The sequence below is a fragment of the Mixophyes fleayi genome, chromosome 1 (genome assembly GCF_038048845.1).
Source record: "Mixophyes fleayi isolate aMixFle1 chromosome 1, aMixFle1.hap1, whole genome shotgun sequence".
NCBI lineage: Eukaryota > Metazoa > Chordata > Amphibia > Anura > Limnodynastidae > Mixophyes > Mixophyes fleayi.
This window is the reverse complement of record NC_134402.1, coordinates 296,064,895-296,088,576: the sequence shown is the minus strand read 5'-3', so window position 1 is coordinate 296,088,576 and position 23,682 is coordinate 296,064,895. Positions and strand designations below refer to the sequence as shown.

At 41.0% G+C, this 23,682-nt stretch overlaps 1 protein-coding gene across 2 annotated transcripts in view; it reads left to right on the top strand.

Moving 5' to 3' along the window:
• The window catches only part of TUT7 (terminal uridylyl transferase 7), a 96,578-nt gene that overhangs the window by 9,055 nt on the left and 63,841 nt on the right, over window positions 1-23,682 (top strand). The window contains exons 1-9 of one of the 2 annotated variants that reach the window (XM_075211073.1): window positions 1,340-1,419; window positions 2,559-3,039; window positions 6,435-6,613; window positions 7,015-7,131; window positions 15,945-16,122; window positions 16,231-16,319; window positions 17,840-17,891; window positions 22,862-22,931; window positions 23,368-23,494. In XM_075211073.1, the coding sequence (XP_075067174.1) occupies window positions 2,586-3,039; window positions 6,435-6,613; window positions 7,015-7,131; window positions 15,945-16,122; window positions 16,231-16,319; window positions 17,840-17,891; window positions 22,862-22,931; window positions 23,368-23,494 (1,266 nt within the window). In that variant the 5' untranslated portion in view covers window positions 1,340-1,419; window positions 2,559-2,585. Of the gene's footprint in view, window positions 1-1,339; window positions 1,420-2,558; window positions 3,040-6,434; window positions 6,614-7,014; window positions 7,132-15,944; window positions 16,123-16,230; window positions 16,320-17,839; window positions 17,892-22,861; window positions 22,932-23,367; window positions 23,495-23,682 lie in introns of those variants that run through there. The other variant, XM_075211072.1, reaches the window with a different exon arrangement.

The following is a 23,682-nucleotide window of genomic DNA, read 5'->3' as shown; positions in this document are numbered from 1 at the left end:
GCATCAAGTTTTGGCGCATAACAGAGTAGTGTAATTTATTGTTAGATTTACATGCAATGAAAAGCCATGTTTGGGAAACATATATCGTATCCTGATACTAAAAATAACACTTTGTAACCCATCTTTGGGGAGGAGGGTGGTTCTGTTTTCTAACCTGTCTCTACCTTAAACTGGAAAGGTTTTCTACCCACTGCAATGGCTGCCATAGAGGATTGAAGAGTAAAACATTAATTGGTAGATCAGGGCCTAAGGGCAATGGTGTGTCTGTACACCAGTTATGACAAGTGTGGCCGTAACTTGCTTGGTTCTATGTTGCAGCCAGATTGTATAAAGTTGTGTGCGAGTGTATTTCCTCTGAGTGAATGGGACAGCATGTTCTGTTCAAGAAAAGCTGGCTTGATCTTTAAGTTGTGGTTAACAAGTTGTGTTGATGGTGTTTTAGAAGGCCAACTGTACACCTGGAATTTGTGATTACCACAAGCTATATAAAATGGCTTGTGTGAACAGCTCTTCAGGTATGTTTGTCTGGCAGTGGTCCTCAATTATGCATATATTACTGTTCCCGACCATGTTATCTGTGTGGAGTTTGTATGTTCTCCCCGTGTTTGTGTGGGTTTTCTCCGGGTGCTCAAGTTTCCTCCCACATTCCAAAAACATACTGGTAGGTTAATTGGCTGCTATCAAATTGACCCTAGTCTCTCTCTGTCTGTGTGTGTTAGGGAATTTAGACTGTAAGCTCCAATGGGACAGGGACTGATGTGAGTGAGTTCTCTGTACAGCGCTGCTGAATTAGTAGCGCTATATAAATAGCTGATGATTACATTTGCGGTCTCAAAGCTTTGTGCTGTTATCCATAGCAGAAGAGGTTGTATAAACTCTTAGAAATAGGGTATCTATTTTTTTTAATTTTTATTTCAACTTGGTGAATAGTGTTGCGTAAATTTTGGAATAATTGTATTTGGCTAAAATCCTTCAGTTTTTAGAGGCAGGGGGTGTTTGTTTCCCATGGTAGTGTGGGAGGTATTCTGACAGGAGGGGAAAGGGGATGTTTAAGAAACAGAATTTTTAAATGTCCATACCTTTTTGATACTTATGTTGGACAACATGTAGTTGCTATAAATACAAATGTATTCCTTATAGGAAAATTAGTGTTCAGTAACTTGCATGGTGCATCTGATTAGTTTTGAACACTCCCCAGGTTTGTATCAGCGAGTTCTAAATAATCATGACTGTTATCCCCAGCATTTTCCAGGTGCTCCATCTGGCTGTTTTTACTTGCCGCCTGGCTCTTGGAGCCCAACGAAGTCCTATTATATTAGAATAAACCATTGTTTCTCCTATTGGAACAGGCACTATGTGAGCAGTACAGAAAGCAGTGCATGTTGGACCACTGACTGCCAGTCTGACCAGTCCTGGCAGGTGAAAGCAATAATCTACAAGATTTTTCAATATAATAGCAAAGTATTACAACTGCCCCCACCAGCTAGTTCTTAATGCCACCTGGCTGGCAAAACCTTCTACAGCTTTTGGTGGTGGTTAAAATTCTTTGCACTCTACATTTTTTCTTTTTTTTTTTCTTTAATGCTTTCAATTGAGTGCATCGTATGATTATATGAAGTCTTGTGGTAGTCTGACACCACAAATATTGCCATTGTCTGTGTAATTGCATATCAAAATTCCTTTTTGTCCTTTTTGATTTTTTTTTTTATCTATTCATAAAATTTCATCAGCATGCCCAGAGATAGCTGCATAAACCTCATTAGCTTTGGTTATTCTTCAAGGCATGGCATTTGAAATCCATTGTCTGATATTGTTTTTATATAATGTATACCCCCCTATATGGGTTGTGTATGTGGTTACTCTGTAGGTACATGCATGTCACACGCCTTCTGAATTATGGATACACGTTCCATTTTTCTTTGGCTGCTGCATATTTTGTGTCTATGTTGTGACTCTGCCACGACCTTCTTAGGATATGCATAAAATACAGGCAATAATTTTCTATTCATAAAAGGTAGAAACTGGTGACTATTAAGATAAAATCTAGCCTTTGCTGCCAAAATGTAGTAGATTTTATACATTTTTGTAAGTTCACCATTCGTTTACTGCTGGGCTAATATTTACAACACATTGTAAAATAACAAGTAGTTTAACCACCAAAACGGAGGTTAAAATTTGCTGTGAAAATTCATTGTCGCTCCCCCCTTGAATGAAGAAGCTCCTCTCTCCCACTGCATTAACTATATTTTTGTGGAAGTCTGTCCTCAATTCCAGGTCACTCGCTTGCATCAACAAATGCAGGTTTTGTTAGTCCTTTCACATATTATACTTTCTAATAGCAAAATGCTTGTTGACAGACGAGAAACACATGTACATGTTGGGGCTTAAGTAATAAAATGCTTTGTGTAAATGTACTGTAACTCATGTCAAGTTTTTTTTACCTTATCTGCAGTAGAAAAATTACAGAATCTGGCTTCTATGGATTGGTTCATTTTTTGTTCATTTCTGCCTAGTTAAAAGGATATACATACTTACTTTAATCTCCCTCTTCCTTACAGGCATGAGCTTTGTCTGAACGTGAGAAAATGGGAGATGCTACCAAGCAAGTTAGAGGCAGGGGAGTAATGGATGAGGATTATTTCAAGAGAAGTCCTGTAAAGCCATCTTATATGGCCCATGAATACTATGGAAAGAAACTAGAAAGAGACTCTCCGAACTTTCCGAAACCTATCACAATAACTTATAGCAGCAGTTCCCGGAACGGGCCACATCAGAACACTGTAAAAAATTTCAGCCCTGGTGGGAGAGAGGGCAGCAATCCTAAAGATAGTGTCAAACCAGAGCAGAGAAGCAATTGTGATAACTGGAGGCAACGCCGACAACAGGCCTATAATCGAACAAGAAATAACTCCACTAATGAACAAGGAGAAGGTGGCCGGTGGCAGGACTTTGGGGAGCGGCGTAATCAGATTGGGCGAAGACATAATGGCAAAGATGCTACCACTGGAGAATTTCATGGTGTTCATTCTGAAGTTTCTGGTAATGTCACTTAAGTATCTTATATTGAGGTTTAAAGTCTGTAAACATATCTTTCATTTTCTGTAAAACTTTCATAGCTGAATAAGGATCTTTACCTCCAATTTAAATGCAAATTGTTTTCTTTCTGAAAAATGTAAGCAGGAGGTGCAATATTTTCCTTATAAGACTTACTGGCCAAAGGAAGCACAATATCTAGCCAAAAATGGCAATCTTTTAATGTCTACAAAACAAGAGTATTTTTGGCTCAAGTGCTTACTCTGTAAATCTGTTTAATGGAGACAGAATTTGCATATGTTTTGAGGGTGGCATTTGTCGATAGGTTTGTAGCATTCGCCGACCGCTCGCTGAATCTTTGCCTCTCTTGTTTGGAACCTGAAAAAGGTGGTTTAACTGGTTAACCTGTATCCTACAGAGTCTCTAAAATTTGAATTAACTTAAAGGACAGTTGTACTATATGCGCCCACCTTTGACACTTGCCTAACTTTTGGTGAGGTTCTGACTTTATTATTAACTTGTTTTTGAAGACTGCAAGATAGGGTTCTATGATAGATTAAAAATGCCATCTTCGGAACAACCATATATTTTTCTTATTGTTGGCGCCAGTCTTTCTGCAACTTGAGGTTGTGGTGCTAGTGGATCCCAAGGTTATTTTAATGAAAATTGAAGAGGATGGATTACATGCGGTCTACGACCAGCAGGGGCAACTGGGGTGATATTTATTCTGAAGTTTCTTCAGTACATTTGGAATTAAGGCATATGTTTGTCAGGTTGAAATTAGATCTACTTAAGACAATTGCCAGTGGTACATCTTTATTTCAGGGTGATGTTGATTAGGTATTTATCTTAACTGATGGGAATGATTATAATTCCAATAGAGAATTATGGGACATTGGGGTGTAATGAAAGAGGCATATGTCACTTCAAAAAAATTAGTTGGCCCCTTGTCCTCCCCCTCTATATCCTCTTCCTGTTTAGTCTTGACTTTAGTTTAAATGCTCCAGCGTTGAAGACGTTTGAGGATGCTAGTACAGGCTGTTTGGGGGTGTGTTTTTTTTGTTTGTTTTTGTCTTCCGTGGCTTTTGCCAGTGCAGACAGTGAGTGCAGGGCCCATTGTTTTCTGCTCCATTCATCTGTGGATGCTCCCGGGCTAATTTGACAGCCTGTCTGTCCTACTGAACAGGTTTTGTAGTAGATGATCCCAAAAAGTTGGGGATTTATTAACAGTGTGAATAATATTTGAGAGGTTTTTCAGAAATGTAAAAACAAGCTTTTTGAGAAAATCCATTTTGATTTTGAAAACTTTACGAATTTATTTTTTATTTACACATACTGCTATTTGTAGATCATATAAAAACCAGAAAAGAGGTTTAAAATGAGACCTTGCCCAGCTCTCTAGCTCAATTAGGTGAGCTACAAGTGCAAGAATAAATAAAAAAAAAAAAAGTTTAAAACAAACTTTGTTAAGTTGCAGCTTTATAGGCATGTAACTTCAAAACCAGTTACATATCGGCCTAAGATTTGGGGGTGTTCTTTACACCCATGGCAGCATTTAATATACCAAATTTAATTAAAATTAGAGAATAAAAGGTAGATTTTTTTTATTTATTTATTTTTTTTGTAAAATTGTGTTTATGTGGAATGACCCTCCAGTAAGTGCAGGCGTGTGGCGGGACTCTTGCAGTGAAATTGGTCAGATTCTGTATGTTCCAAGAGGAGGGTGAGGTGGCTGAATCTAATGTGGAGGAATTAGAAGATTTGATACGGGCTGTGCACCAGGTGCTTGAGTGGTCTCATTTGCTTTGCTAGGCTGTCAAACATCTTTGTCATTCCCTCTTCCCAGTTGGAGGATTTGTTGGGGAGCCTTGGTCTTTAACGGATTGTAAGTTCCAGGTGCCCCGTAGCTGTGGTCTTATCCTATTTGCCCCTGAGGTTCTCACAAAATGGGAGGTGCCTCCACATGTGGTCGCTCCAGTTGCAAGGTTGGCTGAGGTCACTACTATCCCTCTTCCCAATGCATCCACTCTTAAGGACGGCACAGATCATAAGGTTGAGGGTGCCCTTAAGCCTATTTTCATGGTGGCAATTGCCTCTTTGCCACCTGTGTCGGTGTGTGTTACCAAAGCTGTAGAATGCTGGACAGGACAGCTGTATGAGTTTGTTCGCATGGAGTCTTTTAAACTGCTTCCCTTGGAACAGATTGACTTGCTGTGATGCCTGATGTTCAAACTTTCATTCAGGCGGTGTTTCATGTACAGCCTCTGTTCCTCCAGTAGCGCCTTGCAATTTAACTTGGTGTTTTTAAGTGCTTTACAGCATTCCCCATTTGATCCCTGGGACATGTTGGATTTAAAGTTTTTGACTTTAGTTTCAGAGCTTGCAGCATGACCATGCAAGTCTCGTGTTATCTTATACTGTTAGTGTGCCATTAAATTTGTGTTTGCTTTCTATGCTTGCTTTTCTCAAGTTGGTTAGGGCTCATTTGGACATACGATCATCTTGTTTTATATAGTTTTAAAACTATATAATTATCTAAAGTGTGTAAATATTAGTAGTGCGTCGCCTGAAATTGGTGACATGACACATCTGTTTTCCAGTTTTAAAAGTAAACATACCTTATCTCCATGACACAGGCACTTTTAAAGACATGTTTTTGATGGCTTGCCAGCAGAAAAATCTTGAAAAGATGACTTTTTTAATAAAATAAATAAATAAAAAAAAGAATCCATAATATGCTCTTAAATTTGCATTGGAGTGAGGCTTTAACTCCTCTACTGAATTGGTATCATGCTATACCTACACTTGATATTTTAAATGGTTTCAGTGTCTGAAGTTTAAGTACCGGTATTTCTAGGTACCTAATCTTTACCCAACCAGTTCCAAGATACCCCAAGAACATTGTTTTTTATTATGCACAGTGTATTAAAAGTAGACAATATGTATGTACTGCAACTTCAATTTGGACTTCATCCATGTTTCTGTTAATAGTACACATCACATTATTTAAAGACCTCAAACCTTTTCAGGGCTGCTGTAATATGCAGAAGCCATTATTATGGAACATGGCAAAAACCATACAAGGTGCACAGTGAATAGCATCAAAATAGATCTTGGCAGAAACGATGGAGATTGGTTCTGTAACTGCCCACTTTAGCCGTTCCCTCCCATTTCTCTATGTATATGGAACACCTTCTAAACATTTAACCTGTGAGATTCTTACTATTAACAAGGCCTAATGCTCTACAGTAACTAGTTATACATGCACTTTCTCATCATAGACTTTACAGAACAAGTCAGTTATGTTTAATTGGTCATGTAAACTGTCCATCTTTGCTTTTGTAATATCGCAAACTTTAAAATCATTAAGTTAATTGCATAATTTAACACCTTATCCACAGATTCATTGACACATGTAAAACTAAAGCACGATGGACGTCGACATCATTTGGAGAAAGATGAAGACGAATGTTTGGAAAGTCCCATTGTAGACGAGTCTATGTTGTCCAAAAAGGAGTTGCTGGGACTGCAGCAAGCTGAGGAGCGATTGAAGCGGGACTGTATTTACAGGCTGAAACGGGTATTAAACATGAACCAAATTTATTCCAATTCCTCAGCATTTTCACTTTTCTATGAACTGATATCTCATTTTTATTGTGATTAACATGTCTTTAGTTTTCAAAGTGTGCTAATGCATTCTTCTGTTAAGCTTCGGTTTATGACAAAAGGCCTGTCTGCTTGTAGACCATATACTGGTATCCTATACACGGCAGCAATGTCTCAAAAATATATAGCATTTAGAATGTTATCCTAATGTAAAAATGCAAAGTCCTTTTTAAATCTGTCTATATAACTGTGGGTTGCAAAAAGTGGACAAGCATTCTTTTGCCACCTCTGAGCTGGAATGTTTCATTTGTTTTGAACACACCTCTCATGAAGAGCTTTAAAACTGAATTATATTTTCTTTTTCCCTATCCTAAGCGTCCTCGAAAGTATCCTACAGCTATTTATACTTGTAAGCTTTGTGATGCCCTAGTTGACTCTATCTCATCTGCTCATAAACACATTAAAGACAAGAGGCACAAGAGAAATTTAAAGGTGAGTTCTTAAAACCTAGTAAATGTTACACATATCCATTCAAACCGTGTCATGCCTCTGAATAATGAGGAATTGTTCCTCTTTGAAAAGTTGTGCCAAGAAAGGGTCCTATTAAAACAAACTTGAGAATACCAATATTGTCATTTCCTAGAAGTACTCCATGGCAGTCCTGAGTAATGGGTTAATCCTTCAACAGCTAGTCATGTAGCGATGGGAGCAAAAGTCAATACACTCAAAAGGTGTACAGCATAACTCCTTCTTTCTTTGTCTGCAATGGAGTATTTAAGCAAATTATATTCCCCAATAATTTACTTTTTCCTCTGACTCCATGGCCACCTTAACAAATGGGATGTACCAGATCCATAGCACAGGATGGATCAAAGAAAGAAAGCAAACACTGATCAATGTATGCATATAAATTTTTTTTCTCATTCATCCACTTTGGTGGACACTGCTACAATGGGGTTGTATGAGGGCGCAGGAGTTGGCATTTAAACTACACTGAGGCTAGTAGGGGTTGCAGAGAGTAGGAGTCAGCAGCAAGTTTAGTTAACTGTTTAAGTGCCCAAGGAATTGGGCTGTCTGGTAATGTGTCCAGTACTTGCTGCTTAGAATAGTGTAGCTTTCTTGATTTTTCTATTTTGTTTTATTAGAAGTGAGAAGATGTAAGTGCTGCTGGCACTATATATCTATATTGGGACGCGATGGCTTTCAATGTTGTGGACTTCTATGAGTTTGAAATTACTTGGGGGTTTGGGTTGTGCCCATTTATTAACGCTGTGACAGCCGCAGGGTTGCAGGCTGTCAGTTTGCTCCCGTCATGTTTGCACTGGCATTGAACGCCGATCCCTGTCAGGTGAGCGGCCATTAAGGGAAGATGCAAAGTCCCGCGCTGAGGTGAAGGGAGAGGCTTAGATCTCCGCGGCCAGAAGGATAGGTTGGCAGGAGCAGATCCGATCAAAGCACTGAAAAACATTCTCAGGAATCTCCCTCCAGGTCTCCATCCGATGTACAGTATGGCTGTGTGGGGAGGAGGTTTTTTGAAAGGCTCCCCCAAGACTTTGTACCTTCCAGAGCTTGAGTCGCGCCAGTACTCAGCAGTACACAGTGTATCTTGACAGCGACTGGGGACACTCCGTAGAATTTAATATTCTACTGTGACTGAATCCCTCCCTCTGTAATTGACCCTCCTTCAGCTAAGTCCCCTGAGGGGGTTTATTATTGTATAACTTTCCACATATTCTTTATATAGGAAATTGTTATTCTCAGTTTAATCACTGAGTTTTATCATAGAATTCTCGAAGCGAGTAGTCACTGTTTCATGATTGGGACACATAAAACAGTTCTTTTACTGTTTGTGGGCATTGGCCAGGGACAAGCAAGTAATACATTTTTCTTTCACTCTGTGTGATGACTGTGTGTTTTGTAAAAAAGTATAGTGCTTTTACCCTTATCGGACATCATGACACAAAGTAAAGTTTTATTCTTGTTCTAAATGTGCTCCCAAACTTTCTGTGGGTCAGCAGGACCAGGGGACGGTGTGCGCAGTGGGGACTGGTGGAACGAAGGCACAGGGGGTTGCTGCAGGTGATGGTGGAGGAATCGGCATGGGTTTCCTCCCTGGCACAGTCTGTCTGTTAGCCCAGCTTATTAGCAGACAGACTGAGACCGTGGCCATGGTGGTATGGACCCCTATGGGTTTGCCCCATCTACCTTGGCATACAATGTGATGGCTGTTTCACAGATTACTGAAGGGGACATGTCTCAGACTGCTTCTATTATGCCTCGGTCTGCCCAGGCGGAGCAAGCTCTGTCCTCCTCCCTGGGAAAGGCCGCATGAATAGGTTTAGACTCTCAGTATGGTGACCCCTAGAACCAGTCAACAAAAATCCTTACTTTTTTTTTTTCCCTGTCAGATTCAGAGGGGTCTTCTAAAGAAGAGGGAGAAGTGATTGAGGATTCAGACTCTACCCAATTGGGTGATTGGGACGAGTCCGTAAGGAACCCAGGGTATTTAGGATCCCAGATCCTAAATACCCAGAGGAGCCGGGTCCTTCAGACCAGGGTCTAGTCTCTCGTAAGAGACCTAAGACTGTCTTTTCCTTTCTTGGTGGAGCTTACAGAGATAGCCGAGGCAGCTTGGAAACAGCCTGATAGGAGATTTTCTGTTCTGTGTAGATTCGCAAATCTATCCTGCACAGGAAGCAGTACGCTGGGAACATATTCCCAGAGAAGATGCGCCATAGCTCTGTTGGCTTGTCATACCACCTTACAAGTGCAGAGTTCGGCTGTCTTTCAGTACCCCACAGACAGGAAAATAGTTGTCTTAAGTCTATATTTTCTGCTGCGGGTTCATGTTTTGGACCCATGTTTTCTTCGGCATGGGTTGCTAGGGCCATGTAATCCTGGGCTGATCAACTAGTGGTTGGATTACAGGATTCAGGGCTTCTCCCATTAGCCATGCATTTAAAAGAGGCCTCGGGTTATTTATGAGGCAGCTCAGAACGCAGCGTTTATTTCTTCTGCGGATTCAGCTGTTTCTGCTAGGAGAGTCCTCTGGCTTAGGGCCTGGGATGTGGATGTGGAAACTAAAAAAGTCCTTTGAAGCCCTGCCTTATTCTGGTTTGGTCCCTTTTGGACCTGAGTTGGATACCATGAATCACGCTATGGGAGAAAGGTGTAATTCTCTGCCTGTTAATGCACCTAGAGGTTTTGCTCCAAGGTTTATTTCATGTCTGCAGTCCTTTCGGGGCAGCCCGGTTCACAGGGTCAGTCTATCAGAGGTAGAACCCATGGTTCCCGGAGACAGGCTGTCAGAGGCAGGAGGTCTTATTCGAAGAGGCACCCAGTCCACAAATTCAGACAAACCCTCTGCATGACTGGTTTCCCTCTCTTCCTGAGGGGGGTAGGGTGTCACCTACATTTGTCTCTGGATCAGTGGGCTGCAACCTCCTAGACAATTGGGTCTTAGGAATTATATTGTGGATGGATAGATAGGATCTTTCAGGACCCTCTTGTCGGTGTGGGTTTTTATTTTGTTGTTTTTTCACGCGCATCTCCTGAGAGATCCGGAAAGAAGACAGGCGACTATCAATTCGGTCACTTCTCCTCTTTCCGTGTCATGTACCGGAGTCTCAAAAGGAACAAGAGGTTTACTCCAACCTCTTTTTGGTTCCAAAACTAGATGGCTCGTTCTGGCCGATTCTCAACCTGAAGGGACTGAATCAGTTCCTCCTGTGGGCAAGTTCCAGATGGAATTGGTTTGGTTGGTCAGCCGGGCGATGGAACCTCAGGAGTTTCTAGCATTGATAGATATCAGACTCGTCCTTCCCAAATTAAAACGTGGAGGAAAATCAGTCTCTTCTGCGTTTGACGATGGGAAGCTCCCACTTTCAATTATGGGCACTGCCCTTCGAACTTTCAACAGCGCCAAGAGTATTCACAAAGATTATGGCCTCTCACTTGAGAAATCTGGGTGTAAATATAGTATTGTATTTAGACGACTTGCTTCTCAAGGCGTCGTCTCGGCTAGTCCTAGAACAACAACTGAGTCTCACCATTCTGATCTTGGAACAACACTGTTGGGATAATTTATAATACATGTCTCAGTTTCTACAGAAATATCATTTTCTGAGGACTTCTAATGGACACCATGTGTCAGAAGTTTTCCTTCCGAAACCAAAGGCTTGTACGTCAAGGCAGGCAGTAAGGAGACTCCTGCATCATTCAAATCCATCCATTCTTTTAGGTTTGAAGCTTCTGGGATACTTGGTGTCCACGTTCGAGATCCTTTCATAGGGTTCAACTCTTGGAGATTCCATTGGGAACTTCTAAGGCAGGGGTCAGGGTCTCCTCTTCATCCCAATACTGAACGAATTACCGTTTCAGCAGAAGTGTCTCTCCCTTCTTTGGATTGATCTGTGACACCTGACAACAGGACCTTCCTCTGTCCCTTGGTGCTGGATTCTTGTGACTACCGATGTCTGTCTTCAGGGTTGGGGAGCAGTTGTCCTCAGTCTCCATCTACAGCATCTGTGGACAGGCAGGAACAATCTCCAGCAAATCCAATATATGAAGTTGAAGGCGATGCTTCTAGCCCTTCGGGAAGCACAGCCTCTATTACAAGGCAGACCGGTACGCGACTGCAGTTGCATATATAAACCGACAGGAACAAAGAGTGCGAATGCCATGAAGGTGACAAACTAGATCTTCATCTGGGCAGCCAGACGTTGTTCATTACAGGGGTCGAGAATTGGTAGGCAGATTTCCTGAGCAGACATTCATTCCTTCCCAGGGAATGGTCCCTCCACCCTCGGGTTTTTCAGATGTTTGTTCAGAGATGGGGTCTGCAAACCTTCTTCAGCTTGCGTATACCATAGGATGTGGTAGGCTTTACATTAGATGGTGTGAACAGCATTTTTCCAGAGCGGACCTCTTCAAAATATCCCATCTGTTGGCTTTTCTACAGACCGGTTTGAAAGCAGGACTTCGGCTGGCTTCTCTGAAGGTTCAAGTATCTGCTCTCTGTATTCTTTCAACGTAGACTGGCAGTTATACCGGAAGTTCATGCTTTTTTCCAGGGAGTGTTACGGGTTCAGCCACCTTGTGTTCTGCCCATTGCCCCCCCTGAATTTGAATTTGGTGTTAAGTCAATCGAATGTAAAGGCTCAAAATGGAGCCTTTCGAAGAACCTTTGAGACTTTTAACATGCAAAGTTTTTAGACATTGTGGTTCTGGCTTTTAAGGGTGGTTCATCTTCATCTGATTCTTCTTTTCCTGCATCCTTAGATGTCGTTGTGGCATTGCGAATTTATGTGGATAGAACATCTTATAGAAAATTTGGATTCCTTCTTTGTTTTTATGATTCTCAAAAAGGGGTTGGCCAGCCTTCAAGCAAACTATTGCTCATTTTAACAAGTCCATGATTAAGCAGGCTTATGCGAGCTTGAACGGACCTGTGCTGTCAAGGATCTCTGCCCACTGCACTTGTTCTGTGGGGGCATCTTGGGCCGTGCGCCAATGGGCTTCGGGGGTTCAACTGTCTGTTGGCCACCTGGTTCTTTGTGCATACCTTCACAAAGTTCTTTCAGTTTAATGTGCTTGCGTCGACAGTGTTTTGCCGGGCTATTGGAGCATTCCCTCCCTTAGGGGGCTTCTTTGGTATGTCCTCATTGTAGCAGTGTCCCCCAGAGTGAATCTAATGTAATTAGCTAAATCCCATTCATCCAGAGAGATTTATCTAGGGGACACTGCTTTCCCTCCTTCTTGCTCTTCTGCTGTGTGGTCTTGGTTGGTTGCTCTTTTCAATATGACTTTTTAATTACACTGAAGCTAGTAGGGGTTGCAGAGAGGAGTCGGCAGCAAGTTTAGTTAACTGTTTAAGTGCCAACTCCTGTGCCCTCATGCAATCCCATTGTAGCAGTGTTCCCCCGATGGATTCAGAGAAAGATTTAACATTGGTACATAAATCCCCTCTTCTCATTCATCACACTTGTGGGAAGACACTGCTCAACCATGGGTTATAGAGGGCACTGTGCTGAAGTAGGCATCTATTCAAACTATAAACTTGTATGCTATCTCTTTCCTATAGTAGGAAGTGTGGGCTTTGTGTTTATATTTTTATTTTAAAAAAAAATAATCTCTAGTATACTTTTCAGTGGTGCTGCATATTAGGCATGGTGACCAGCACTTTAAATGCATCTCCTTCCTGATTGCTCTTCTAGGCTATTTAAGGTATTGCAGATATTTTGAGACAGCACTTTTTTAAATGGATTACACTGTATACAAAAATTATTTTGATATAGATTATGGTCCATATTTAGTCATTCTGACACTGTACTCTGCCTTCTAGGGTTGTTGAGTGCTTTTGTTACTTGCCATTGTTAGTCACTATACTATTATTGCTATTCTACATAGTAATATTTCATTAGATATCCTATGGGGACAGACTGCATTAGCGCCTTAAGATTGTATTGCGCTATAATGCAGTTTTTGTATGGGTTCATATATGTATATTTACCCGTCTGCTCATCCCCTTTTCCTAAGAGGTGTTTGTACAACCCTTGTCTCAGTCTCCCAGAGCCTGGACACGAGTGCAAGCTCAGTCTGTTGTGATAATGACACAGCAGTCTGTTGTGATAATGACAGAGTGCCATAGGGAGGTAAGCTAAAGCACTCCTCCTCATTTTCTTAGTTTCTAGCATTTGCACCTCCCTTAACAGGTAGGTCTGGCTTACTGCGTATCTGACCCTTTTCAGTAGTCTGGAAATCTTTTTATCCAAAGACTTGATTAACCAGTACTAGGTATGGCTCCAAGGTCGTATTGGCAGATATGGTTGGGGACCTAGTATTCTGACAAGCGTCAATTTCCTGCTAGATTCTGAATAGTAATCAACCTCTCAGGTGGTCAGTGAGTTTGAGTGGACTGTGTTCTGAGGAGCACTCCAGATGGGCGAATGACTCCTCTGGTAGTTGGGCTGTTGTGGAGCAGAGTTTCAGAAAACGCCAGTAATTGGGATATTTATTTAGTTTTTATTTTATTTTTTTTAATATAGAATATACACCAATCAGCCACAACTTTAAAAAAAATAAAAAATCTGCTCAATATATTGTAAGTTCCCCTTGTGCTGTCAAAAGAACTCTGGTCCGTTGTGGCATGCTCTCCACAAAAACCTCTCATGGTATCCTGTGATATCTTGCACAAAGATGTTTGCTTTCAGGATTTAAAGTATTTGCTACTAGGTGGTGCCTCCATGCCTTGCTTTTTCAGCTCATTCCACAGATGCTTTATATGATTGAGGTCTGGGGGATTTGGACCTGATGCTAACACATTGATCTGTCATGTTCCTCAAACCATTCCTAAACCACTTTTGCTGGGTGCATTATCCTGCTGAGAACCCAAACTGCCATCAGGTAATAGCACTGCCATGAAGGGGTGTACCTCGTCTGCAACAATGTTTAGGTGGCTGGTGCATGTCAAAGTAACATCCACACGAATGCCAGGACCCAAGGCTTCCCAACAGAACTTTGCCCAGGGCCATCAGACTGCTTTCTCCAACTTTCCTTCTTCCCATAGTGGGTGTAAAAGAGAACCTAATTCATCAGACCAGACAACCTTCCTCAATTTATCCATGGTTCTGTTCTGTCATTCACATGCTCATTTTAGACTCTTTCTGCGGTGGACAGGGGTCAGCATGGATACGCTTACCAGTGTGCAGCTACGCAAGTTGTGATGCACTGTGTGTTCTGACACCTTTCCAGCTTAGCCAGCGTTGCTTTTTTCAGCAATTTGTGCTATGGTACCATGTCTGTGGGATTGGACTGGACGGGCTAGCCTTGCTCCCCATACCCATCAGACCCGGTTGTTTTTCCTTGGGCCACTTTTTGTAGGTACTCACCAATGCTTACCAGAAACGCCCCACAAGACCTGCTGTTTTTGAAATGTTCTAACACAATCAATAGTCTAGCCATCCCAAATTAGCCCTTGTCATACTCGGATGCTTACTCTTGCCCATTTGACCTGCTTCCAACACATCAACTTCAAGAACTGATTTTTCACTTGCTTCCTAATATATCCCACATCTTCACAGGTGCCATTGTAGCAAGATAACAAATGTTCACTTAACTTGTCCGTGGTTCTAATGTTGTGGGAGATCTGTGTATAAATATCAGTCATTGCCTTTCTGTATGCTGAGAGTTACAGATTTGAATTCCACCACATACTTGTGCTGAGATTATTAACCATATTTGTGCCACGTTCTAATTCACCTATTAGGCACTTCACTGCAGCGGTCAGATGTTTGTGTCCCTGCAGCAATTGTTCAGTTAGCTACTTGATGTCAATGGCAATATAGTCGTCATGAATTAGGAATTCAGTATGTGGGCATGGTGTTCTGTTATGCCTTATCTAGTGGATATTATGGTGATGGGACAAACTGCAATTCCCTGTTTCCTAAACGCAACCATATGAACCACTGGTACCTTACTAAAGGTGCTGGGTGATGTTTAGAAGCCAAATGGCTGACTGGTAATGGTGCCCTGCAGAATCGGAGAAAACTGTTTTGATGTGCAGATGGTCATCCTGTAAATATATTCTAAGGAAATCTCATATCACTTTTAGTTTATTGCATTGGGGAAAAAAACTTAGTCTTTGCAGAAATGTCTTGAATGCACACATTTTGTTTTGTATTCTTAGGTCAAGAACTATTCAAATGCCTCCTGACTGCTTGTCTACCAAAGAGTCTGGGTATTAGAGAGTGCTGGTTTCTCCATGAGTTTCTGAAAGACTTCACATGACATTAGTCTAGTCTGTACTTTCACAAAAACTTTTCCTGGGTACTACTCAAAGCTGTCTTGTACACACTTTTGTTTAGTGTATTCCACTTACCCTCCCCCTTCTGTATAGGAAGCGCCCCACAGGACCCTCTGGATCTTCATTGGGAACCATAGCTAAGGCCACATGTACAACAAAATCAAAAAACCTTGCTACACTCACCGCTGATTTACTCTTTAATGAGACAGGAAAAAGACAACGAAGGAAGTAGTCACACTATATACCTTCCAGGGCTGTCTACTAACCTGATAAAGGATTAGGCCATTTGCTAGGACTGCTATGGAATCTGAGCAGGAAATATACTACAAATGTGACAAACTTTAGTGGAAACAGCAACACCACCAACTTTTATGTTATGCATAGGGAAAATTAATTGTACAACAAGAAACATTTTTGAATTAATGGCATCATTAGTGATTTTAAAATGTTGTAAGTGAAGGTAAATATGGGAGAGCGTGATTTAAAAATTCTGGTCTTGCAGGATAAAAGGGAAGAGGAATTGCTGACCACTCTACCACCACCAACAGTGCCTCAGATACAAGCAATCGATATTGCGATTGAAAAAATAGTACGGGAGCATGGCTTGGATGAAGAAGACTTTCTTAAGAGACAGTCCACTCTAAGTGCTATGGAAACTCTCATTAAAGAGAAGCTCCCAGGTATAGGCAATTTTAATTCTCCACTCCAACCTTTTCTGTGTATGGGGGGGGGGGGGGGGGTTTCCCTTTTTTTTATTTTTTTAATGTGAATTTCTTTGTTTTTCACAGGGTGTTATCTGAGGTTATATGGATCCTCCTGCAGCAAAATGGGTTTCACAAGTTCAGACCTGAACATAGACGTTCAGTTTCCTGCCAATGTAAGCTATTAACCTTTTTAAATATTTAAAATAGAATACATTTATTTTACTTGACCCCTAACAAGGTCCGTCAAACTTCTTGCTTATTACCTGAGGATGATGTGCAGCATTAGATTTGGACATAAAGGTGTTCCTTTCTGTTTACCTGGTGATGGAGGCAGAATTTTTGTAAGCTGGATCCAATAGTACAGAGAATGCATCCTATTTTACTGAGGAATGTGAATTGCTAGACAGTAGTTTTGTAGTTATCTGTTAAGCCCAAAAAACACTTTGGGGGGTATTCAATTGTTGTTCCGGGCCGCAAAAAAACGAGCGCGTTAAAACTATTACCGTTTATACGGTAAACTTGCGCGTAAAAACCGTTATTACGGTAGTTTACTCGCTGAATTTCATCTCGCAGCGAGATGAAATTCAGTGAGTAATTACCGTATGAACGGTAATAGTTTTAACGTGCTCGTTTTTTTGCGGCCCGGAACAACAATTGAATACCCCCCTTTGATTGCAATCTGTAAGGCTTGTTAAGTGTGTGGATTTTATTTTTTTAATTGTAACACTCCATTACTAAATAGTTTAAAGATACAGTAACTGAATATGGAAAAATATAATGCTATCCAAGTGATAAGTGTACAAAGCAATTTATACAGTTAGAATTTGATATATATATATATATATATATATATATATATATATATATATATATATATATATATATATATATATATATATATATTTTTTTTTTTTATGTTATTTAGACCATCCTAGACAACTATAAACTTTCTCTAACAGGTGGCAGGGAACTTAGTCCTTGTCAAATAATCTATCCTCTCCCACAGCCCTGCAGGGACTGTTTACTTGGGCTTTGCCTGCTTTAAGTGTGTGTGTGGTTTTTACTTCTGGCAATGCTCTCCAGTTTGGTTACCTTTTGTGAGCAGAGGGGGATGCCTGGAAAGCTAGCTCAGAACCCCCCCCCCTGGTTTTTCGCGTTGCATACTAAGCTGAACAGGCATAGCTGTCTCCCCTAGCAATTTCCCTTCTATACTTCAGCCCTTTTAAGTCCTGCTTTTTGGTTGGGAAAATATTCCTCTGTTTAGCATATTGGGGATGCTACAATGTGTCCCATCCTCCTTGGGCAAATGTGTAGATTTGCTTTGAGTAGTTCTTCAACCTCCAAGTTGTATAAAAAAATAACCCCCTGAAATCTGTGGCTTTCTTCCAGTCTTCCTGGTCTCTCTACTGAAATATTTTGTGCTGCTAGGCTACAAGTTATTTTTGTCCTACTTTTCTGTATGGATGTAGATTAAAGACTGATGAGTGCTTGGTCCTCTCAAATTATTGGTACTCTTATGTCTTGAAAAATGTAACACTTCAGTTTAAATTAACACTGATTAACTCCACGATGATGTGGCCAAATACTCATTCAGTTTTTCATTAAACGATAAAACATCAATGTGTGTTTCTTTGGATAAAGCCTTAGGATTTTGAGCTGTTTCACTTTGTCTTTTTGCTTTTCTTATTTCTAGATGAATCAACCAGATGTTCTTTTGTTAGTTCAAGAAAGGCTAAAACAAAGTGGTAAGATTCCATTGCTCTTTTTTTCGAAGATGTACATCATTAACCAACCCAGTTTGTAACACTTCATAAAGTGTATTGTACTGAAACAGAATTGTGTGCAGTGTTTAAATGTCTACCTTTGTTAAACTATATAGGCTTTTTTTTTTTGCTTTTGTTTTTTTTTTATGTTTAGGATGGTTTATGAATTGGTTAACAATTAGTCAGCTGAGTAGTGATGGGAAAAAGTTGACAGTCCCCAGATGGTATACAGTGTGGTTACTACTTTGTTGTCTTTGGCCATAATGTGAGGGAATATTAGGACTGCCATGGAGTACCTTGAGGAAATTTAAATTAACAGTGAATGATGTAATTTTAGCTTGTTGGCAGCCTTAATAAATAGTTTAACTCCCTGATCTGCAGTGAGGAGAAGCGGGGGGGGGGGGGGGGGGGGAGAAACCCTTCCAGAGAGTAGATCTCCCCCCTCCTTTCTAGGTCTCTTTCCTGTCTCTTCAGTGGAATATAGGCAGTGTCAGAGTAGAGGTTTATTGTATTTGTACGGGCTTTCCCTGCGATGCCCAGAGTAGTATCTGGAGGGCCTCAGTGGTGAATGCAAGCTGAAGTTGGAGTGGCTTCCTAGACCACATTATTGTAGCAAAAGCTACTGCTTAAGACAGACTGTTGTATTGATCAGGGAAGCCAAGAGTGCTTCAGGTCAGGCATTTATATGGGAAGTGGCAGTGACCTGCATCACTGATGAGATCGGCATAGCTTGCATGCGTGCACCTAGAGTTTACTCCAAAGAAGCTGAAGAGCACCTGGTAAGCCCTAGGTTAAGGTGCATTCTTGGAGTAAATATTAGCAGCTTTAGTATTTTCTTCACCACACTCTCAGAACCTGGGTGGGGGATGATGATGGAGAGAAAAAAGTGCACAAATTCACAATTTTGCTTTGAAGAAACTAAATTAATGATAAATATAATATACATAATTTTCTCTTCATACTCCATGGCCGCTCTCCCAAATGGGATGTGGTTTCACAAAACTAAGCAAACATTGAATCCATGCATAAAAAATATTTTATTGACTTTTTTTTTATTTTTAATAAGTGCTTGAAGAAATTTCCATCCAAACAGTCAGCTGAAATCCAAAACACAGAGTAATGTATGGAAAGATGACCAGGTTACAGCTTTGCATAGTTCATTTGCTGAAGCTCTGTGTGCCCAGGAGGCTGCCAGTGCTGTTGTAGCATGTGCCTTCAAAATCTTTAGGCATCTAGTATCCTTTCCTCTTGTGCAAGGTGGATTGTCAGGCTTATAAAGTCTTTGAATCGTACTTGTCCTTGATGTGTACATTCAGGAAATACAAAGATGATCCGCCTTCCTGAATTCCTTTGTTCTTGAAAGATGCACTGCAATTGCTCTGACTGTGTCCAGGGAGTGGAATCTTTCCTCTGTGTCGTTAGTAGGATTTGGACAAAGGGATGGACCCCAGTATCTTGATTCATGTAAAACGTTGACACTATCTTGGAAGAATACAGGCTTTGATATTGGCACTAATTTATCGGTCTATGATGTAAGGAATCATTTTTTTGAACGTATAAAATCTTCAGTTCTCACTCTTCCAAAACCGATATGATTGCCACGAAGAATAGCATTTGGGATGTCAGTCATGTAAAGGTTCTGATACTAGAGCCTCCAAAACAAGCTTAAGATCCCACTGTGCCACAAAAGATTTAATGCCAGGTTGAATCCTTTGTGATTTGAAGGGGGTCTTTCCACCACCTCCCTTGATGTCAGTCTTGTTTGTAATACATGAAGTGCCAAAACTTTTATCTTCAGTGTCAAGCCCTTCTGTAAACCCTCTTGAAGGAAATCCAGGACCTGAGACATGTTCACAGAAACATGATTGATCAATCTGAATTTGCACAAGAATGAGTGTCTGTCTTCCAGAAGAACATTTTTTTTTCTTACTTGTAATACCTCAATCACTGTCGGATTCCTTTACTTATAAGCAGTGAATGCTCACACGCTACACCAGTATTGGCTAACCTGTGACACTCCAGGTGTTGTGAAACGACAAGTCCCAGGAATAAGCTGCTATATATTAGCAAAGCATGCAAGGGCTTGTAGTTTCACCACACCTGGCGTGCCACAGGTTAGCCAAGCCTGATCTAGAGCGACAATCCCGTTTTTTGTTTTTTTTGTGTGTGAGACTTGAACTGTCCCTTAGATTGGGCAGAACAGACTGTATTCTTTATATGCTACACTATGGTGCTAGCTGTCCTTCGTGGGCTGACCACTCTCCCTCTAATGTCTGGTCTTGCCTCTATGATGGCTGGTCACACCCCCTCTGGTGGGCACCTAGCTTTGAAGTCCCCCAGTGGGGCCCTTCATGCCCCAGTCTGACACGGCCCCCAGTGAATGGTCTCTCCATCCAGAGGTGTTATGAGTTGCTGGAAATGTGAAATCAACCAGATATTAACATGTCGTTTCAGTTGATCCACAAGGTGGAGCTCTTCTGCTCCAGGGCAAAAGATCCTTGGGCAGTGTTGGTAGACTCCATGTTCATTCCATGGAGGTTTACCTGTTCCCTCTGGTAGCCATGCTTACACGGGTCTTGAAGGGGACGAAAGAAGGCATTCTGGTGGTGCCAGATTGACCTCGAAGGGCCTGGTTATCCTTTCTCTCCATGGCAGTGGGTCAGTCGTGGCGTCTGCCTCTCCTGCCAGACTTGTGTCAAGTACCATTTTTTTTTCCCATTTATTTTAGAACGTATGTCTTTAACTTTGTGACTGTTGAAGCCATGATCCTTCGCGCGAAGTGCTTGTCTGAGCGCATGATGCAAACCATGCTTCATGCTCTGAAGCGAAGCCAAAAGCGATCATAATGTCTGGAGGATTTATATTTCCTGGTATGAAAGGAAAGGGTGCCCAGCCTCTTCTATTCAGGTTGCTTCTGTTCTTGCAGGGTGGGCTGGGCACTTGTTTGTGCTTTAGAGCAGACATCTGAACCTTAAGTAAAGTATCTTTCAAATACCTTTTTTTCCTTATGTGCAGATGTTCTTGCAGGGGTTACTTCATTTGCAGTAATCATATAGTCCTCCATTTGCCACCTTGGGATTTAAATTGTGTTGATTGCTTTTTGTACAAGAGTTCAAAAAGAGGAATGTTAGTGTACTTGACTAGTCTTCCATGCAAGGAATTTCCCTTTTTGGCTATTTTTAGGACTAGAAGCGTTTCAGAGCTTTGTCCTGCAAGTCTCCTCTCCTTGTTTTTCATGAAGATAGGGCGGTTTTTAAGATAAAACTCTCCTTTCCCAAAGTGGTGTCCTGGTTCCAAAGTAATCAGGACCTAGTCATCCCTGCCCTTACCGGATATGTCTTCAGAAAATAAGGCTTCTCTTCCTCCTCTGAATGTCCACTTATGTGCATAGATGTGTGCAAGACTGAATGTTATTTTTTCCTCCTATGATGTGCAAATGAGGGACTGGCCAGCCAGACTATTGCTCAGTGGATTGCAGCTGTAATTGGTCAGGCTTATGGTGGGGCAGGGCAGCCTGTTCTGGAGAATTTTAGGGCTTACGCCAGAAGGTTGATGAGCGCTTCTTGAGCATCAGTGTGGCACCTCAACTGAGCAGCAGTGTTTGGCGGCTATCTGGTCCTCAGTTTACACTTTTTTACTTGGTTCTTTAGGTTCCGTGTTTTTGCATCCAGTGATGCCAGTTTTGGGAGAAAAGGGCTTTTCTGTTTCTTCTGATCGTTCCCATCAGTGATGGCAGCTTTGGGATATCCATAGTTATCCTGGTTTTTTTCCCCCCCAATCAGTGTGGGAGAGAATGGGATTTTTAGTGTCCAGGTGCCTGCTATGAAGCTCTGGTTTCTCCTTTTTGTGTGACATTGTGATTTTTGGTTCGAGTGTTATCTTTTCTGTTCATTTCTCTGTTTTTGTTTCCTATTCTCTGGGGCTTGATTAACACCTGACCCCAGCTCCTTCCCCATTAGGCCTCAGTTTGTTTAAAGTACCCACGCGTCTGAATCCCCTACACTATTCCCCAATGTTCCTTGTGTCTCCCAGTGGACGAAGAATTTTTATGCTTGCGTATATTCTCTTTCTTTTTTTTTTTCCCTTACACAGGCTGTTGGAGTACAGAGAGGGAGAGGAGAAATTAAGCAATTAACTAAAAATATCTATTGAAGAAACACCCCTTGCTAGGGATTACCTAGAATAGGTCTCCGCTTTTCTTGGGGCAGGTTCCGGCTGCAGGCTGTGTCCATGACTTGGCGATGTATGCTACAAGTATTTATAATGGAATCTTGCTCCTGTGTCCTTTGGACATGTTGACCTGGAAATAACATCCGCTGCTCAGGTATTGTTACTAGTTGCCTCTACAGAAGCATACAGCTTTTAAAAATGTCCCTGTCATTGGACATCAGACTCTCCATATATACACAAAGAAACCAGGCAAGCCCTTTAGATAAAAAAATAAAAAGACTCTACTACACTGCTACAAAGGAAGCGGCAGTCAATATCTTCTGGAGGTGTCTCTATTCACCTGAATACCTGTTTGAGGGCTACCATGGAGTATGAAAGATAGTTTTGGGCAGTTGAGTTTTGTTTTGGGCTTTTTCTGCATTGTGAATAAAAAAAGAAGTTTCATTAAGACTAAAAAATGTTTGTTTTCTAAACACTAATAAATATTTAGAAGTAATTTAAATATTGATAAAGATGTATATGGTAATTTTAATAACCCCTGTACTGCAAATATATGCTGCTTGTTTTGCTTTTGTTAGAAATACCAAAATTGTTCAAGCGTTCGAGTTGCTTATATAGACACTGGCTATAATTATTGGTACTTTGGAATCCATTGCAGCGTCAACACATTTTCTTTAAAGCTGGGGGAAATCCTCATGGTGCAACTTAAATATTTAAAAAATAAAAACTAGGAAAAATTGTAACTTATTCTGGACTTTATCTTCTCCATACTTTTCTTTTAGATTTATTCACAGACTTTGATGCTGATTTCCACGCCAGGGTGCCTGTAGTGGTCTGCAGAGAAAAGCAAAGGTGTGAGCAGTAGTTGCACATTGGACTTTGATATTGATCAAAATTGAGTTTAAAATGGCCCTTTGTGTGTTTTTGGGGTGTGTTTTGTTTCTGTCTTTTTGTTATATATACCTTGTGGCATCCTATTGATTAGGTTATAATGGTCATTCTGACATGCAACTAACCTTGGTTGCATAACTGAGTAACCGTTTATTTCATAAAGCAAATATTAAACATTAAATTGGAGCCAAGATTTTTAGCTCTATTTGGATAGATGTTGCCCACTCCAAATCCAGTTCCAGCAGTACCCCAAGTTTACTGCTTAATATGCGATGCCAGCAGATGGGCAATATAACGATAAAACACAAAGCTTTCAGTTTATATAAATGAATTTCTTTGTGCAAATGTGTTCAGTAGCCTGAAACTTTAAAAACCCATGTTTCTTTCCTCCTATTAGTGGTCGTCTATGTAAAGTGAGTGCAGGCAATGAAAATGCTTGTCTCACCACCAACCTTCTGGCTGCATTGGGTAGATTAGAATCAAGACTCGTACCTCTGGTGGTGGCTTTCCGGTACTGGGCTAAGGTAAATATTAGCAGTTAACTGTTAAAGCATCGGCCTTGCTTAGTTTCTATGGTAAATCTGAAACTTTTTTTTTTTTTTTGGGGGGGGTTAGTTGGTAAAACATATTGGTTGTCATGGCTTTTTGCAGTAGAATGACATGTTTATAGATTACACATATGGGTATAGACTAGGGACAGGATGAACTAGCA